The sequence below is a fragment of the Nematostella vectensis genome, chromosome 12, assembly GCF_932526225.1.
Source record: "Nematostella vectensis chromosome 12, jaNemVect1.1, whole genome shotgun sequence".
Lineage (NCBI taxonomy): Eukaryota > Metazoa > Cnidaria > Anthozoa > Actiniaria > Edwardsiidae > Nematostella > Nematostella vectensis.
Window position 1 is genome coordinate 3992236 of NC_064045.1, and position 20383 is coordinate 4012618.

Below are 20383 nucleotides of genomic sequence, written 5' to 3' on the forward strand. Positions count from 1 at the left end.
GAACAATCTAAATCTGATTCCTATAGCATTTCAGAACTTCTCTTTTTCACGACTCCTACTTAATCACTTTACCCCTATGAAACAATCTGCAGGTAAAATATTTGATCTTCTTCTACTATATCTGTTTTTAAAGAAAACCCTTAATAAGCTGTACTTGAATCTGCAGGCAAACACCTTAGTTTTAGGCTGACCAGGTATGGTCTCTCTATGGTATATGCAACCCCACCTCAGGGACTAAATTTCTGGCAGGGCAAAAAAAAAAAAAAAATTTACTGCAACTCTCATGATTTGTGCAAATGTCTTAATTTTCTTCCACTCTTCTCCCCAAAATATTTACTATAATAAAAAGGCCCTTCCACCCCCAACCAGAAATTTAACCCCTAAGGTGGGGTTGGATAGACAAAGAGATGGATGGACAGATGAGTGGGTAGATTATTCTCTTACCAGCTACAAATACACGCATCATTTCAGCCAACAATTTCAAGCCAGGGCCATTCACTAGAGCAAAAAATATTAAATAAATTATACTGTACCATATAGATTTATTTTCTGAAAGCAGAGATAAAGGGATTTTAGGACGCAGTCATTACACTGCACTTATCAGGGGGAGGGTTGCTATGTTTGGGAGGGCATTATGTAATTTTGCCTGATCTCCCGCTCTCCCCTATTTGGTGGAAAAAAAGGCATTTTCACGTTTTTGAGGTTTTTAAATATTATTCCCTTGTTTTCCCAAACAAGAATGGCTAGATTGCAGAATACCTCTCCATGTTAGTGTTGTTCTACAATGCGCTGTTATTGATGCATTTTCAGATAAATTAAAAGATACACTTTGATAGGTTAACTGGTTGTTGCATTTCTGTAAAAACTAGGCCTATTCTGCAGATTCTTTTTAAAACTTTACTCTCCAAAAAATCTCCTGCATGTACTTTGGGATTGGCATTCCTGGAGGGGGGTGCAAATTTTTTAGCTCTGATTTTGGAGAGGGTCTTTAATTTTAATACAGGTTTTAGGTAGGGCCTTATTTTAACATGGTATTTTGTTCAATTTCTGTTTTCTTAATGTTGTTGTTTTCATAATGTTTCTGTGTCGTGCCCCCCCCAATAATTCGAGGTCTGCTACGGCTATGCTATGGTACATTCTATTTTTCATAAGCTTGAAAACTTTATGGTAGGCATCGCCATGAACAGTTTTACGGAACGTTGCCATTATCCTAAAAAATATCAATGACATTATCATTTATAATTTTTATCTGGTTCAACTGTGATTTCAGACTGACACTACAATGGCTGTGCAGGAGGAGATTTTTCTCTGGGGGGACTCTCCAGAATGTAGACAGATTTGATCGTCACATCTTTTAACTGCCATCCCTTAGGCGGTGTTGAAGGATTTTTTGGATTTCGTTATCTCTAAGGGCATAAAATTCAACCACTGCTATTCCCAAGAGGGTGTTTAACGTTTTTTTCCGATTCTGCAATCTCTTAGGGTTTTAAATTCCTTCCACGACACCTGAATTGCTTTCTCTTATGGGTAAGACTTTCTGCTGACCACACCCAAAGTGCAATCCCTTCGATTTTGCCGATGATCACTCCCGTCTGTTTTTATCGGAGTCACCCCCCTAGACATTCTTGTCAATTTGTAACTTGATGAACCATCTACCACCAATATATGTAGAGTCATCCATGTTGTAAACAAAACTTTAACAATAAAAAACAATCAAATCTTCACCTTTAGTTTTCTGTTTGTCTTGGAAATGAAGTTGCAGTAATCTATTCACCGTCTCCTGCAACAAAACAACCATCTAAAAGTAAAACTTGACCACCTGCATCACTATCCCAAACACTCCTGATAGTCCAACTCAACAATCTTTAGCATCCCCACAATTACCCTCCCGCCCTCACCTCTGTCACCAACCTCTACCCGTATCACAACCACTATCACCCTTTTATGTCCTCCTTCTCCCCAGGTGCCGGTATACCTGCTTTTAACTAAACATCTTAAAGTACACCTTTTGCTTTTGATTACCGAGAAATACGCAGTCATTTTAGCCGAACTTACAAACATTAACGACGACGTACTGTCATTTATGTGAAAGTAATCATTGGATCTAAAAGAAAATACATTAACGAACTTACATAATTAAGTGCACACAATTGCATTTTCTAAACATTCATTAACACTACTGGACAATCAGGAATGAAAAAACTATTTTCATTTGTGTGTTCTTGATGCATAATAGCACAAACAAAATAACAATAATACGAGAACTCGCCATCAATACAGTGAACGAAATATTCATGAACATTTTTATTACAGCAAGTGCAAACAAAAGTATTTTTTGTGTGCTTTTTACAAACAATAAGCCCTTTATGACAAACAATATCCTAAAATTAAAATTCAACTACTTATCGTTTATTTGTGCCCTAATAATGCACAGACATGCAAAATAATTGATGCTAGCACTCAAATTAACCCTTGATCATTTTGCCGTTAAGGCAGCGTGGTAGATTTACATGAACCAATACCATTCGGCACATTTTTGCTGTGTGATGGTATTGATGTTTCGCTGAAGAGCTTCCATCAACAAATTTGTGTGATAAATACCCAATGGTACTCCTCTGTTCCTTCCTTCAGCAGCAACATATTTATTTCTGTATTTGGGCCCGGGTTAACAGTGTTGCGCTGGGCTGGTGCCCTATCACAAATTTACACGAAGTTCTCATCAGGATCAAGATTTAGCCATACTTGCATAAAAAAATCGCCAAATTCTCCAGCATTCATACCACCAATGAATGCTGAATGGAATATCAGCCCATTAATCGGGGATATTGCCATCGTGACAGTTAGATTTTGGCCACGCCTACACACCTGTCGGCATGCTCTTTCTCCTAGCCTTGCCATTCCGTGGTTTCTGGCAGTCCAAATATTGTACCCACATTCGTCTATAAAAGATACAATGTCTTACAACGCCAATGGCCATGAACCAGTTGGCGTACTCCACCCCGATAAAGCATCCCGTTCAGCATCCTCGCCACTGTCCGGTCATGGACCTCAGGTTTAGCAAGGGGACGTGCCCTGAGCTGTCGGTTGATTTGCTGTAGGGTGAGAAGGCAGTTCTCCTTGATGATTTCTCTAACACAGTCACGCATCTCGTCGTCTACGCGCACGTTATTCGGTCCGCCTCTTGGCAGCTCCCTTATGCGCCCATGCTGGATGTACCGCACCACAATGCTTCTAGCTGTACAGCGGTTAACACTGTCAGCCACTTGAAGATAATCTTCTGCGTCATCTTCAAACACTCTTACCAGCTTTTCTCTATGTTTGAATGGAATTCTGTGTCTGGGAGGCATAGTGGTACAGTGTTCAGATCAAAAGCTATCGACCAAAATGATCTTGTGAAAGGTTCAGTAGTAGGGTTTTGGCGCAGCTGGCGCAACTTTTTGATCTCCCCAAATTTCATTCCAAAATGGCGCGAAAGTCTCCGCGCACCTCCGCCAAGCCTCGCGACCTGCGCATGCGCGAGTTTGCCAGAGATCTCTTGCACGACCAAGCCCACCTGTCAATCACTTTGTCACGTGATAGCCACGCCCACCTGTCAATCACTTTGTCACGTGATAGCCACGCCCACCTGTCAATCACTTTGTAAAAAACCTGTCAATCACTTTGTCGCGTGATAGCCACGCCCACCTGTCAATCATTTTGTCAAAAACCTGTCGATCACTTTGTCACGTGATAGCCACGCCCACCTGTCAATCACTTTGTCACGTGTCGCACCTAGGGGGAGCTCGGGAGGCTATTCTGGTCTAAAGACGTGTGGGGTCCTAGATAAAATGACATTAAAGACGGAGGTGAAGATTAAAAACGATGCGGCTACAGCCGGCGGTTGCTCGGTGCTGGAGGTGAATGTGAGTAACACTGCGGATGTGGGGCCTGAACACTGCTGTTGTGACGCTGATTACTATGAAGACTCAGAATACGGAAGCTTCGACCCCGTTGGGTTTGTGGCCGGAGCGGCGACAATTGTCCTTGGTGTTCTAGCAATGTTAGTCTCCATGCCACGGTATGGCGAAAAAAGATGGGTGAGATACTAGTCCACGAGTGTGGTGTGGAGACTTTAGACCGCACCGCCCCCACGCGGACCCCTTCGGAGGTCTTAGCAACCACACACATCACACCAAGGGGGAGCTCGAGGGGCTAGCCTCTCAGCTTCACATCTAGAAGGCCTTTGAAAAGTGGTTTAAAGACATGAACAGTTTAATAAAATGGAGGAACGAACAGTTGAACGTACGGCTGAAGATCGGTCACCACCACCATATAATATCCCCGGCGGACCGGTGCCTGAGATTAACGTCCCCACCCTCATGCCGGAGTTTGCACTGTTTGACCGGGCCCTCACCGAATACGAGACTAGTAGAGCCTCCTTGGGAGACGAGGATAGTAGTAACACCCTTTGCAATCATGACGACCTAGTCACAGAAGACGGGGTCACTAGTTGCTTAGAGTGCGGGGAACAGATGCAGCGCGCGATCGCGCACGAAAGGGAATGGGGTTTTTACGGACATTCCGACGGCAAACGGTCTTCGAACCCAAGTCGGGTCCAGGTACGTAGGTCTGAGGACAGAAATATTGACAAGGATGTGGAAAACATGGGTTTTAGCGGGGTAATTGTAGCCAAAGCTAACGAGATATACACTCAGGTGACGAAAGGCCAGATTTTTCGCGGCGACCCACGGAAGGCGATCGTCTTTGCGTGTATTTACTACGCCTACAAGATGTCTGGTAAGTGTCAGACACCGAAAACCTTGATGGAAACTTTTGGATTGAGCAAGAAGAGTTGCCTTAAGGGTCTGAAAATCTTCAGTATTAACATGCCTAAAGATTACTTACTACACGGAACGTCTCCCACCGTCGTGGACCACATTCGCGATGTGATGGATAGATTCTCGGCGTCCCCCGCACAGAAGGGAGAGGTGGTCCAGCTCTACTACAGATCTAAGAACCGCTCGTCTGAGTTGAATCGCGCTCGCCCACAATCCTTTGCGGTCGCTTTAACCTATTACTGGATACGGCAAAAGAAGATCGATATTACGCTTAAAAAATTCTCCGAAAGAACGGGCGTCTCCGAGTTGACCATCAGTAGGAAAGCGAGAGAAGTGGCCACAGTCCTGGGTACGCCTGGTGTGGTATGATGTTTCCTGATTTCCAGAGAAATCAGGATTTCCAGAAAACTGTCAGTTCGGAGTAGATGTGAATTAACACGTCTAAAAAAATTCGAAAAAAGTGGTTTAAAGACGTGGATGTAATAACAAAATGGATATGCAAAGTGCTGGAAGTCTTACAAATCTCACCGTGGAGGATCAAGCCGCCACCTTAGCAAGGTGGGGAGCCGCAGACTTTGACGCCGTTATGGAGCGCGCGGCGTGGGAGGGGTGCGTCGAGACCGTGAGGTTGTGTAAGAGTTGGGGTGCGACGGATTTCGAAAAGCCGATGGTCAGGGCCGCAATGAACGGCCACACCGAGATCGTTAAGATGTGTTGTGAGTCGGGCGCCTGTGACTTCGTGTATCCAGCGTCCATGGCCGCGAAAGGCGGGCACGTAGAGGTTTTGAAGGTGATGGGCGAGTATTGTGCCGACGGAGGAGAGGCCATGACCGAGGCCATGGGTGCTGCGGCGGCGGAAGGTCAGGTGGGGGTTGTTGAGTTGTTGATAGATCTAGGTGCCGATGTCGATGTCGGTTGGGCCACCGCCGAGGCGGCGTACAATGGGCACGTTGAGGTTCTAAAGCTGCTGAGAGAAAACTTCAGCGAGTTTGACCCGGACTATGCTATAACACCGGCCACCGAATCTGGCAACCTCGAGATTGTGAGGTTGTGCTTGGAGTGGGGCGCGACCGATCTCATTGTACATATGAACTACGCGCGGTTTTTGGGTCTACACGAAATTGTCGCGGTGCTACGTGCGGCGTGGAGGTGGGGTCTCGTGCATGAGGAGCTCCCGGAGAAGCTACACAAGGTGAGATTCCGTAGAAAGCTGGAGGACGAACTAATGCCAGTAGCTTGGCATCCTGACAGGTTTTGGGATTGGTGCATGGATGAGCAAGAGAAGGAAATGTTGGGAGAATGCTTCGCCAGGTAGACGTCGGCCGGCTAGAAGGCGGGTATCGCGTGTTGGATTGAAAAGTGATTTAAGGACATGACCGGTTTGATAGAAATGGAGAACCAAACGGTGAAAGACTCGAAAGTATCCCCCGTAAAGCGAACAACGGATTATAAGTGTCTTCATGGCAGAGTGAAATATTATTGCAAAGATTGTCACGGATCGCAAATCTGTCCTCACAACCGGAGAAAAACGCGGTGCAGAGAATGTAACGGCGGTAGCATTTGTGAGCACAGACGAGCAAGATATGTCTGTAAAGACTGCAAGGGGAAAGGGATGTGTGGACACGGCAAACAGAGACCCTTTTGTAAGTTATGCGGAGGGTCTCAAATATGCGAACACGATAGACAAAAGCACCATTGCAGAACGTGTAACGGAAATTAGCATTGACCCACTCAGTTTTGTAACGCGTCTCACGTTACAAAACACATACATTCCTAATCGCCCTAACAACTAGCGATTCTGAAAATAGGTTTTGTATTTACATTGGGAGTTCGCGGTCGCCAGGGTGGTCTGGTATGCAGTCTATTGTTTGGCACGTGAACAGGTATTGTCTTCTTGCGGTACGTCACATCCGTCCACATGCACCCCGCATGTTACCGGAATAGATACCAAGCTAAACCAGCCGTAAAGGCTGTGATCGTGGCAAGGTTAGTTTCGTGCTGTGTGTTCGTGGGTTTAATCACGTCCGGCTTTGGGTTAGTTTTCGCCTCCGGTTCCGGTTTGTGAGCCGTGACTGACTCGGTATGAGGTAGCACAATCTTTGAATGACCCATATTATGTTTTGGGATCGTTTTTATCTCGTTATTTATCGGATTCAGCCCCAGTTTCATATCAGTGGTGGCTTTTTGTAACTTGTTATTATAGCCAGCGATCGAAGTGTTGTTATTTATCACAAGATACGATGGACTTAACCAACAGCCGAGGGCGAAAGCCAGGTCTAGTTTTTGTCTCGCCTGTTGTAAAGCAAACTGATACCGTTGTATACTTTTCGATATACTGTTTTCCACCACCGCGCTTTCAAAGAGTTTCGTGAAGACCTGTTTCGTTTCCTGAGCTGAACCGCTATCACCGACGATTGACGACCGGGTCTGAACTTGCGCGCCTAGAATACAGTAAACAAAGGCTTCGATGCTCTGGTTTATCCTAGACAACCCAGCTTTGGTTAACCCCATTGATTTTTCCGGAAAGAACCACTCATACTGAAACCCAGTTCTAAGGTCTTTCAGGTACTCAATCTCAAAGTGATTCATGTGTTCGTGGTCGCTTTTGGCAGCGTCCCATTCGTCGTGTAATTGATCAATGGTGCCATAAGGCTTATACTTGTCGTTAGAAGATGACAAGCCGTGATAATCATAATTATAAACGTTCCCTAACCCATGATTTATCGGTCCGAGGAACCGGAAATCGTCACCAGTTCGGAATTCTGTCCTTAATTTTTGGTAAGCTGCTTCGCTGTAGAAGTTTTTATTCCAACTAAAAAGCTTATCTTTCGGAAGAGGACATTGTAGCTCGTTTAATATTCGTCTGATAGTGAAAATGATGTGAAATCTGTAGAATGACCCCACTTGAGAGTCGTCAATCATGTCACGCGTCACACCACATCCAGCAGTCGCGCAAAACATAGCAAAATTTAAGGCTTGACTCCAATAACTGAGGTTCGGGGCGTCGAGCCACCTACTAGCCTCCTTTGCTGTTCTGAATACTAGCAAGCTGTCGGTGAATATGTCCCTAAAAACAAAGTGTGTCTTCACCTTTGGTGTTATAAAAACATCGAAAGAGACGTAATTATTTCTCGTAGGGTTTTCGTCCCACGGCAATATCTTGTACTCTGCACGCGCGTCTAGTCTGTATTGTTTTGGGAACCCAAACAGTTGCTGAATCGTTTCCTTGTATGCTTGTGTGTCGTCGGCGACTAGAAAATCCTGGATATTCTCGGGTTTCCAGCTATTACCAGGGAAGTGATATAACGTTTTGACTAGATTCCCATTCTTGTCGAATGGATCGTATTCGTCCCCATTGAAAACGAATTGCACATCGCCATGCTCGTCGGCAGAGAACCTAAAGCGTGAATAGTAAGGGTACCTTTTCACAAATTCTGTAAACTTCATCTTATATGACATATAAGATGTTTTTAAATCAGCCCTTTACGCATCTCAATTCATAGATCCATCCGACGGGGGTTCTCTCGTACAGAAATTTCACCGAGCGGGCCGACTCGCCAGGTCTTTCAAAATCTCTTCTCTTACTGTTTCCCTCAGCTTGGTAATGTTTACGTTTTTTTCGTCCTCTCTTACCGACTTTTGACGGATCTGGAGCTTTAGAGCCTCAAACTTGTCCACCTCGTTCAAGATTAAAGAGAACTCTTCGTCTGATATTTTGTTGTCTTTTAAAGCTTTAGAGACCAGGTCGCGTATGCTATTTACTTTTGCCTTTGCCATCGCCGCTGTTTGGTCGTGCTTGGAGACTTTTTGCGACAGCCGTTTAGAAACCGCCGCACAGCCTACAGAGGTGAGACCGAAAACACCGGCCAAAGCACCCAACGGAACTCCGACGACGATACCAAAACCCGACAGAGAAGTCCCCAAACCACTAGACCCAAGAATGACGGATAAGAGTCCTAAGACCACACTTAACTTTGAAAACACGCTCTGCCCTCGTTTATACTTTTTCCTCACGTTCTCGTAATGTTTAACTTCTTGCTCCAAACTTCCCAAAACATCGTGGGTCTTTTGGAGTCTGAAGTTATCACCCGAGGGGCTGACCCCTCGGGGTACGTTCGGGTAGATTGAGTTGTACTCTTCCATAGCTTTATTATGGGGAGAATTTATTCTTTAAGTGATTTCTAAAATTAGACGTATCGGGTAGAGACCGCGCTCTATTGTGTTTCCGTCACCGCCCTTTATACTAAGACGGAGACTACTCACGTAACCGACTGATGTGGTACTGACCTGTATCGGATCGTGTGGATTAAGGTATATCTTTCCTTCATCGAGCTCTATAGATGTTAGGATTTGTGAGGGCGCCCCTTGTTGGAGGGAGTCAGACGCGTTCACAAGATCGCAGTGGATAAAAATAGCCTCGTGACCTATCATCTTTATCTCGTGGCGAGTGTTTGCTTCCAGCTCCCTGGTCTTGAGTCCTAACAGGCAGGCGAGCGGCTCATTCAACACGACGTTCCGATGAACTTCGAGTGACGAGTCTCTAATAGAGACTGACTTTTCACCAAGACGCATACCCCCATCTATTTGACGTTTTAGCGTCTCGATCGTATACTGCCCCGCGGGGATCCTAAGGATAATGTTCTCACCGTCGGAGACCGTTCCCTCGCTTGAGAGACTGTTACAACGATTGTGGAACGCACATCCTCGCAGCGCGATAAACCGCGGCTTTTCAATAGGTTGTTCTAAATAGACAGTAAAGTCAGCAACTTTTCCTTCAATGTAGAGTAATACCATTTGTTATGATTTCCGTCTCCTTTTAAACCGTTCTACGAAATACAGGACGACAGCGACGATGAGAAGCCATGCGTTTTTAGCTAAAAAGCCGACGACTTCACCTGCCGTTCTAAATATGAAACTAGCTATCGCACCAACCATTCCTGGGAGTATTTCTCCTAATTTTTTGCCTATTGTTTTCAGACCATTTCCAACATCTTTTGCAACACTAGTCAGCCCAGCTTTCAGATTGCTTACAATAACACCAACTGTAACACCAGTGGCAGTTAGAACAGCAGCGACTGTAAATCCGTATTTCTTAAAAATCGCTTTGACACGATCTTTCAACGACATTCTCTCTTCAAGATTTTCTCTCTCCAATTGATTCTCTTCCAAAGTCTCATCTATGACAGAATTTCTTTCGCTGAGCTCTTCATTTTTACGATCTATAGCTCTTAGTCTTTCTTGGTTAGTTGTTTCACTTCGTTCCTCATTATTTTTTCTCATTTGCTCGGTGTTTCTCTCTTCTTCTTCTCTGAGTGTATTACCTGTAGCGTCTAGTTCATCGAGTTGAATCTGAATTTGCTTGTACTTTTCGGATCTGATTTTGTCGTCAACACTCTTCCGCACCGTTCTATCTTCATTATACAACCTTTCTGGTCTAGTCCAACCACCTTTTCTCGCAGAATAGAAGGAAATGAATTGTTTTCCTCTTTCATCCGTTGAAATCTGAACTAAATTTTCATCAAGATCTGGATATTTCGATAACAAAAGGTTTACCCTAAGTGTGTCCGTTGAAGGAGAACCTCCCATATTCTGTAACTCCATGTACTCGGGGACATCCCTCCCGGGGTTTCGTGTTTTCCATAAGTCGGTCAACCTCCTAATCACATAGCTTGCACCTCTACCAAATCTGTTTGAAATCCTTTCATTCCATGATTCTCTTCCCTCACCATCGTTTGGAATAAGAGAGTCATAATCTTCGTCTACAGTAGTATTCAAATCTTCTCTACCTTCTTCTGTTGTGGGATCAAAATCTATATCCATTTCTTATTTTGTTTGAAAATAAGAAATCTTTAAGTCGTGCCGGCTCATATCCACCTACTCGCTACATAGCCAAGGGCTAACATTCCACCTCCAACGTACGCCATCTCTCCCATCTTTTGGTTGCTACTTGGTCTGTAGTAATCTGAGAGCTCAGGCTCTTTCAAATCAAAATCTGGATGTGTTTGAGCGTATAGTTTGAAAGCCTGATCGGTCTCCTTATCATTCTGGTCTGCACGAAGTTTATTATTATATTCTTCCTCCAACCAATCCTGATATTCCTGTCGTTTTTTCTGCCAATCACCCATTGCTTGTTGATACTTTTCAAGCGCTTTATCGTGTCTTATTTTTTCTTTATCAACATGAGTAGCGTCAGAAGATAAGTATCTCGCTAGGTAACTCCCTCCAACGAATGCCGTCGCATTAAGAATAGCTCCACCAATCATAAATGCTATACTCGCCATTTATTAATCAATCTATAAGATCTTTAAGTCGCCTACAGCGGTTTTGGTAAAATCTTTTGTGTTTCCAGATAATCTTTCAGATACATACTACCGGACAGGACAGCAACCCATTTAGCGTAGTTTGTAACACTTGACGAAGGGTCGCTGATGAATGACTCTTTCATAGCCTTTTTAGCAACATAACCCATACCGGCGGCTAATCCGATGATGACTGCTGAGTCGGTGATCGTTTTCACAAGTTTGTTTTCAGTTGACATGATTTTATTTATTACAGATTCAGATAATCTTTAAATCACAACATTCCTATTTTTGGCGTCGCGTTCGGGAGGCTAGCCCCTCGGGCGGCAGGCCTCTCGAAAGTTACAGTCTCGTTGGCGTTGATCTTGGGCGTCTTTTTGTAAAAACGCATATACATATCCAATGCGGTGAGCCCTATTCCGACTAGAGCCAGTACAGTTGTAAACGATAGCTCTGGGATCCAAGCGTCCGAGAGGCTATCCCCTCGAGCCCCCTCTTGGTGGGGTGTCTCCGCCTGTGTAGCGTCTTCTGAACTCGCCTCCGCGTCACGTTTCATCTCCCTAGCAAGTGCTTCTTTAGCCCTCCTATTATATTCGGCGAGTTTCTTACCAGCAGCGACTTTTTTAGGATCTTTCTCCTTGCTTTTTGTCGGTTGTGGGTTCCTAGTAATCTGTTCAACCTCTTGATTTTCGTCAGACATTTCTTATTTCGATTTACAATAAGAAACATAATCTTTAAATGACGTCTTAGTAGTTTGCTCAAGAGTCTGCTCAGTTGTGCTCAAGAGTTTGCTCAGTTGTGCTTAAGAGTTTGCTCAGTTGTGCTCAAGAGCTTGCTCAGTTGTGCTCAAGAGCTTGCTCAGTTGTGCTTGGAACTTCTTGAAGTTTGTTGGAAGTCTCCTGTGAAGGTGTTAGTTTAACATGCTTAGCGACCCGAAAGAGGGCACTAGCAAGTGCTACCATCCTTCCTCCCTTCAATACCAAGAGACCTGCAAAGTTTGACAATTCGCGTTTAACCAACTCGTCGTTCTGTAAGTCTTTGCTAAGCGCTTCGGTGTCATCTACAGGAACCACGTAGGAAATGACTTGAGACACCACTTGAAGTGCTGATTCTACTAATCCATCAGTAACTTGCTTGCCTAAGACAGTCTGGTAGCGAACAAAGTATTTCTCGACGTCTTTCGCCGAGAGCTTCTTGATATCACCAAGACTCATACCGACACCAAGAAATTCCTTCGTAGTCCCAAGAGATGCGAGAATAGCCAGCGATTCTCGTTTGACTTCAACATCATCTTCGGGAGGCTCGCCCTTCGAGCTAGCCCCTCGGGCTCCCTCAGACTCGGGTTTCTCTTCCATGTAATCCTCGACGCTTGCCATCTTATTTTGTAAGTAGACCAAGATGTTTTTAAACCACTTCGAGGGGCTGGCCCTAGAGCTCACCGCGTGGCAGGAATCTCCAAATAACGTTGGAATGGATGCCGTAGACAGAAACAGAGTCTGGAATACTTTTCAGTTTTCAGCAGTTCTACGAACTTTTTACGAGTCTCGACGTCTAAATCACCTCCATAATCTTCAAACAGTGTTTTGGTGCCAATTTGAGATGGATTATGGAATGTGACCACACAGGCGACGTTATCACGGAAGGGCTTTGCTATGGATGTTAATTGTTGCGTCAATACCCACACTGATAATCCTTCGTGTCTCCCTGAGAACGCTAGATTGATAAACTTGTTCGAGCGTTGCTTTAGATCTTTCGATACAGCACAGTCATCCAAAACGAGTAACGTATTTGTACCAGAAAATAGCACCGCACAATCTGTTAGTAACTCGTTAATCTCATCGGTGTTACTAGCATCCGGCGATAATACCAAGAAACGTTTATCTCCGTGAGCAAATCTACGATAGGACTTGTTTTTCGCATAAGTCGGACAAATCAACACAATGTATTCAAACACATGCCGGAACGGCCCTCGGAGCTGTTCCGTGAGGTACTTTGTCTTCCCACAATTAGTAGGTCCTGTGATAATACAATGAAAAGGAACTTTTTCCCGTAATTCTTCCATTCTTTTTGTATTATCACACAAGTCCTTTTTAATACATGATTGCTCTCAAATTCGAGTTCATAACCTCCATCAACGCGTCGGCTACTACAAACATGTAGCAGGTGATGTTTCCCGTTCCTCCAACTTTTCGTTTCATTTCTAGTTTTACTCCGTCCCGCGTGTTGTTCAAGACCAGACCTCCTCCGTGAATGCTGTTATCTGGATGTGCCCTCAAGTCGACCCACAGAGCAAACTTGTTATTAGCGTAAAAATCCTTTTGCTTAACACCCTCTCTACCGAAACGTTTCTTTACCGACTCCCAGAGGTCCGGCGGTGTCATCCCCTTGGAGTAGAGACGGTTTGGCATGCCATCCACATTAATGTTGATCGATGTGATACTTGGATTGACAAACTTTTCGGAATCCCTTGCTCCTCCTGTGTAGCTCTCTGTGAACAGACACAATATCCCTGTCATTGACCTCCTCGGCAGATTAATGTGCTCGTTTATGACACCATCATTAGGTTTGGAAATGGTGAACGTTTTGTGGAGAATGACGTTCTCGTAAAAGAATCCTCTACCAACCTGATAAGCCGACAACGCCTCACGAGCCAAGTATTCACTTGAGATGCAAGCATATTCCAACTCGAGGTTTGTGATTGTGTACGTTGGAGTCTTGACCGTGTCAGCATAAACAACGACGTCGGAAACTGGGGCTAGAGTAATTTCAAAGATTAGCGGATGAGGTAACGCCTTTGGATAAAAGACCCCATGCTCGCCGAGAATAGGATGGTCGAGTGGAATGCAGTACTTGGTGTTGTGAACTGCTGCAAGAGCTACTTCCTTAGCATCTGATGTCGCTTTGTCACCTGCATTTGTCCTGAGCTTCCTCATGTTTTCAGAGGAGATACCTTGTTTTATTCTATCCTCACGATCTTCAGCTTGTAAGTATAAGTCGTGATAGGTTTGGAAGAGATCGTATCTTTGAGTATCCTGTAGTGTTTCTCCACCGAAAAGAATCTTGAGCCTTGACACTAGGTTCCGGCCAACGTTGTTGACGAGAGTATTATTCGCGTGTCCTGTGACGTTTAAGTCAAATAGTAAGGATACACTACCTGGAACAATCACTACATTTTCAGCAAGTTTTGGAATATTTATATAGAGGGTTTCTCCAGGACTTGCCGATGAGGGATTGAATGTAATCCGATTCAGCGACGATTCCGCTTTCAGGCCGAAGGGTTCCCGTGGGATCCTGTTTGGGTTAATTTTTTCTGATATCGCTTGTGCCATCTTTTATTTTAAGAAAAGAGAGATAATCTTTAAATGAGTAACGAAAGCAGGTTATCAAAAATATACTATTCCACCGATGGATACTGGAAAGGGTATTCAGCTATTTCTAAGTTAGCTAGTGTCGCTAAAGTCAGTGAAGCCGAGGCTAAGAGGTGGTTTGAAAAACAGGCGTTGTGGCAGATCTATCTCCCAGCTCCAAAGTATGTCCCCAGACCGCATTGGACTGTGAATAAACCTAATCAGATTCACCAAGCCGATCTGTTGTTTATGCCCCACGATAACGTAGGCAGAAAAACCTACCGTTACGCGTTGGTCGTGATTGATATTGCCTCGAGATATAAAGATGCAGAAGCACTGACTACCAAGGATTCGAGTGGAATTGCTAAAGGGTTTGAAAAGATATACTCCAGAAAACTTAAATGGCCTCATACGGTGATTGTCGATCCGGGGACAGAATTTAGGGGAGAGGTAACGAAGATTATGAAAAAGAAGGGTGTCACCATCCAGCGAAGCGAGGCTGGGAACCATCGCGCACAGGCTTTTGTCGAACGCGCCAATAGAACACTGGCGGAGAGGTTGTTTTCTCATCAGTATGCTCAAGAAATGATTAGCGATGATCGGTCCAGAGTTTGGGTGAAACGATTGCCAGATGTTTTGAAAACTCTGAATAGTCAACCCATAAGAATTACTGGCAAAGAGCCTGCAAAATCTATTGGTTTGAAAGAGGTTGATATTGATCCTCCAACGTATAAGCGGCCTGTTGGACTTGATGAAGTTAGACTACCACCAGGGGTTAGAGTTAGATATCTATTAGCTCCTGGAGAAGAGGAAGGAGGTGAACGCAGACGAGCCACAGATCCTATTTGGAGTTTAAAAGTGTTTGATCTATCACGCAGTGTTGTTTCAGTTGGACAGCCTGTGTTGTACTACCTCTCCGAAGGCGCTCCAAGGAGGTCGTTCGTTAGGGAAGAACTTCAAGTCGTCCCTGAAGATACTGAGCCACCACCTAATAGCGTTCTGAAATGACCGTGAGCGAAGGTGTGAATACCATCATCACAGATGACCCGTTTATCATCCTCATGAGATAGAGCGACCTTGTTCACCGTTTCAGTGTAAACATCATGCTTATGACTTCTGATGACATTCATAAGTCTCATCTGAGGTTTCTTACCAAATAAGCAATCCTTGTAGTCATCGAAACCGATGCTCTTCTTGACGACTGCTCTCTTGACGCCCTTGCATTTCTTTTCTTCTTTACCTTCATCCATCTTGTACGAGTAAAGTTTGGCCCTCAGTCCTACAAATTCTGTGATTTGCTGACCCCCAGCCTCATCTTTAAACATTCCGATGACTTTCTTGTTCACACCCACCTCAATACCAGATGGGTGACCCTTCGGAAAGTTGCTGGTGTCGAACATGGACCTCACATCCCCGCTGATGTCCTTGTAAAAGTCTTTCGTCTCGATCTCATACATCAGGCTGTCAGTATCAGTGAATAAGAGCTTTGCATCCTCGCCGTACTTAGGCTTGACGAAGTTGTAGTGGAAATCGTACATGAGCGTCTTACTCAGGTCCAGAATGGACATGCCCAAGTAGACAGGCTTGTTGAAGATCAGCTTTGTCTTCTTCATGTGGATGGCGGCTAGATTCTCGCAAAAGATGGTGCGATGTTGATAGTTCGGCTTTGATATGAGCTTCTTGGCCTGCTTCTCGTCCGTCACCAACCGAATGTCCACCCTGTTCCTAATGTTCTCCATAGTCTTACCAAAGACGGAGTTGTTCATTAACTTGAAAAAATCTTTCTCAAAATCGTTTGTCGCCTTGGCTCTCAGATCGGTGTTCAAGTCAATGTAGGGCTCCAGCCAAGCAGACTCCTCAAAAGTGACACCCCTGTGAATCTTGGTGACTTTTAGCCCAAAACTCACATAAAGTCTCAGAGTCTCATGGTGGATAACGTACTTTGTCTTGTCGTTAAGGTTTGGGACCAACTTGTCCACATTGCCTAGCCCGATAGATTCCGGGGCTAGTGGGTAATCGTTGTGTAAGTCATGTAGGTGGTGAGGGTACTCCAAGTCAACCTCCAGAATGCATGGGCGGTCTCTCCAACCTGACAGCTCTTGGTCACCCATCCACCTGAAACCGTGAGTCGGTAAAGGGTTGCTCATCGCCCAGCCATACAAATTGTTAGCATCAAGGTAGGTGATATATTTTGTGGGTAGGTCAGGGTCATACTCCTTCATGTAAGGGTTATTTGCCTCCCCATGTCTGTTGCTTATCATGGAGACACCCCCACGGATGCCCTTCTCAATCATGAGCAACATGTCATAGTCCGTCAGAAGCTCTAGCCTCACCTTGGTGGTCTTCAACGCTGCATCCCAAGCCAACCCTGGCGCTGTGTAGTACCAAGCGGGGTCCAGACCGTAATTCTTGAGACAAACGTCCCTAAAGTTCTCGAAAACGTCAGCTAAAAGCAACACATCCGACTCTAGGTACAGATTGTGGTAATCCCTCATGGTCCCCATCCCAAAGACCTCCCACACTCTCCGCGCGTGCAGGTGATCCTCCTCCGATATGTCGGTGTCGTTGAGTTTGGAGTGGAATGCCTCTCTCTGTGGGAGCTGTGTTGCGTCGAGCTTGCTAAAGCCGTCGAACCAGTCGTAAGGGAAAACACCCTTCCTCAACAACAGCTGGAGCTCCTCCCCCTCATAGTACTTCGCCATGTTTTTGAAGCACTCCCTTGACATATTACCTACTAGACTGTCGAGACTGGCCGACATAAACCTGAAACTGTCGATAAATCTGATATCACGTCTAACATCAATCTTGTTGCCCTCCTTGTTCGTGAAACTGTCGACTACAACCTGTTTTGTGAAAGAAATATACTTTTCCTCGTTATTAGGTATACAGTTTATTTTACCTTCCGATGTACCAAGGTTCTTGATAAATAGATGGCTGTCGTACCCAGACAGATTGTGAAAGATAACAGGAAAGAACTTTGGAATTTTGTGATCTAAGTTGCATGCGTTGTGAGCAGCACCTCTGTACTTTCCGGTGAGGTGGCAATGGTCCAAAACCTTGTCTTCCCCTAATTCACCCTCACAGATGTGGCAGTGAGTGGCGTCGTTATAGGCGATTTTGTCCTTCGGAGTCATTTTCACCTTCTTAGGGAACCTGAACTTATCGTAAATTTTCTTAATGTCTGACTCCAAAGACTCTACGAAAAGCTGTGGGATATCTTCGTCTGGAGATTCAGCTGTGTATCGTACAAGCTCGGGTGGGGATATATCTCCGTCGAAACACTTGATGAGATAGCAGAAACCAGACGGTTTGTGCTTCTGGTATTGCTTAGTGAAGCTTTTACTCTCATCTGGGGAGCATGTGTCTATATTCTCTGTGAAGCTCTCAAAGTCGGCATAGACAACAAAGGGGACACGCATTTTTCTGTTGTAGTTTTTGAATTTAATGTGGGGTAGATTTCCATCCTTATCTATCTTAGGCATCTCTATTCCAACCGCTTCATGATTGCCGCAGCATTCAGAATGTTTTTCTAATGATTGTTTGCACCGAAACGAGTTCAGACATCTACAGCATAAAAAACGAGTATGATGAAACTCATCAATTTGAGTAGATACTAATCTCATCATATTCTTTATCCAGCAGTAATGATTCGTCTCATCATCCGAGATGAGAAGTAAGTTGATTGCATTATCTGGATCCTTCTCACTGATTCTCAATGGATATATTTTGGTTTCGTATCCAAACACATTAACCGTATACTGGTTCTGTTTCTCGAACTTGTCAATCTGTTTTAGTGAGACGGGGAACTCTATCCCTGACCAGTCGAATTTCTCAGAGTTCTCTATCATTTGTTTACTGAACCTTTGAGGATCTTTCTCCCTAGGATACACAGCAGAGGTTACTGCCCACTTGAAACATTCGTGATCATTCTCGTTCTTAACATTGATGATCGCCTTCTTAGACGCTAGTTTCGGCGGCAGCGGAATATAGGAAGACCCAGAAAGCGGTTCAAAGGGATCTATGTTGATGTCAAAGTATTCCACTTGGTCAAACTGCCATCCGGAGCCTTGCTTCTGGAACAGCTCAACTAATCCGAGTAAATAATTTGTCATCGTATCGAACAAATCAGAGAGATCAGTCGACTCTGTCACAATCTCGGGCTTTTCTGTATGAAAATATCCCAGTTCTTCTTCGATCTGAGCTGTAGCCGGATCCTCTTTTATAAACCCGCAAGTAAAGATAAACTTCACTTTGATAGGCTTTTTTTGTTGACTGATGAGCTCTAAGACTTTCGGTTTGATTCTGGCGATGAATGTCTTGGGGTCGTAACCTCTCTGCCCAGCTATTCCGTGGGTTTTAAGATACCCCTTCAACGCCGTCTGTTGTTCCTTGGGTGTGAAGCGATCTTCCGCCTCCTCGTGTAGACGCTTAATCCTCTCCTTCAGACGTTTGACCCGTTTATCCGCATCCTCTTTGACGGTCTTTTTGATGGGCTCGGGGACATAAGATAGTATCCAATCCGCAAACTTGTCTAACTCGCTCTTGATCAAGTTGGCCGCCCTGTTTGCAAAATGCTTGAGTGATTGGACGCGGGAACTCCGTGGGGGTTGGGAGGGTTTTAGAATAGGGACATTAATCTCAGGTATCGGGCCGTCGAGAATACTCTCCGACGTGTTGGACGGGGTAATGCGGGGTGGTCGTGGCAGCCCTTTGACAAGTTTGGGTAAAGGAACCCGTCGGGGTGGTGGTGGTGGTGACGTGCTGGTCAGCGCCCCGACGAGCTCGTCTCTCCGCATCCAGTAATATCTTGGGATACCCCGCTCCTTGGCGAGGGCTTTCAGATCTTTCACCTTCAGGTTCTCCATTTCTATCAAACCAGCCATGTCTTTAAACCACTTTTCAAAAGCTTTTTTAGATGTGAAGCTGAGAGGCTAGCCCTCAGGCTCCCCCTAGGTGCGGCACGTGACAAAGTGATTGACAGGTTTTTGACAAAGTGATTGACAGGTTTTTTACAAAGTGATTGACAGGTGGGCGTGGTCGTCACGTGACAAAGTGATTGACAGGTTTTTTACAAAGTGATTGACAGGTGGGCGTGGCCGTCACGTGACAAAGTGATTGACAGGTTCTTGACAAAATGATTGACAGGTGGGCGTGGTCGTCACGTATGTGCAAGGAGTCTTGGGCAAACTCGCGCATGCGCAGGTCGCGGGGCTTGGCGGAGGTGTGCGTAGACTTTTGCGCCACTTTTGGAATGAAATTTGGGGAGATCAAAAAGTTGCGCCAGCTGCGCCAAAACCCTACTACTGGTTCTCTATTTAAATGATTTGATTGAGAAAATAGATACATTACCTTGCCTTTAAAAATGTTTAAGTTATCCAAGTAAACTACGTGCAAATTCCGGCGATAAAATACATTTTTGATTGAAAATATATTTAGGGTAATTGTATGTCATGAAAGTATGTCGTGTGTTAGTACTGGAGGCGCTTATGAATGTAGATATCACGCAAATGACCTTCTAAAAGTTTACCCTCTTTCTAATAAAAATGCTTATGAAAATTCCGTTTACTGTATTGATTGCGAGCTCTCTTACTTTTTATATTTTGTCAGTGTTATTGTTATGCATTAACGCGCAAATGAAAACAGATTTTCCGTTCCTGATTTTCAAAAAGTGTATGAAAAGCAATGAAAAGTAAAAAGGTAATGAAAAGCAAAAGGTGTAAAAATAGACCCCAAAATCTCCTAAAACACTAAAATGTAAAATAAAAACGAATTCAAGTGTCTAATTATTTTCTTACGGGTTTGAATGTCGCTTTGTCGTCCATAATTAGCCGTAACAAAATGGAATCTTTACGTTCATGCAATTTCAGCTTCTGCCGGTCGCCATGTTTGTTGAACTTCCCGCCTCGCCCTAGTCTCTCTC

At 44.5% G+C, this 20383-nt stretch overlaps 2 protein-coding genes across 4 annotated transcripts in view; one reads left to right on the forward strand and one right to left on the reverse strand.

The window, feature by feature from the left end:
• Positions 1-20383, reverse strand: part of LOC116618546 — a 43962-nt gene extending 23579 nt beyond the window's left edge. For all 3 annotated transcript variants that reach the window (XM_048720303.1, XM_048720304.1, XM_048720302.1), the window contains exons 1-3: positions 20259-20383; positions 1726-1780; positions 445-498 (exon numbers count right to left, since the gene is read on the reverse strand). The gene's annotated coding sequence lies outside the window, so the exon portion shown is untranslated. The remainder of the gene's footprint in view (positions 1-444; positions 499-1725; positions 1781-20258) is intronic.
• Positions 4260-5186, forward strand: LOC125557531 (transcription initiation factor IIB-like). The gene has a single exon (XM_048720198.1). It carries the CDS (start codon positions 4260-4262, stop codon positions 5184-5186), a length of 927 nt encoding a protein of 308 aa, XP_048576155.1.

Bases quoted from the DNA above. Each gene is read 5' to 3' on its own strand.
- LOC125557531 (XM_048720198.1), top strand. From the start codon at position 4,260: ATGGAGGAACGAACAGTTGAACGTACGGCTGAAGATCGGTCACCACCA.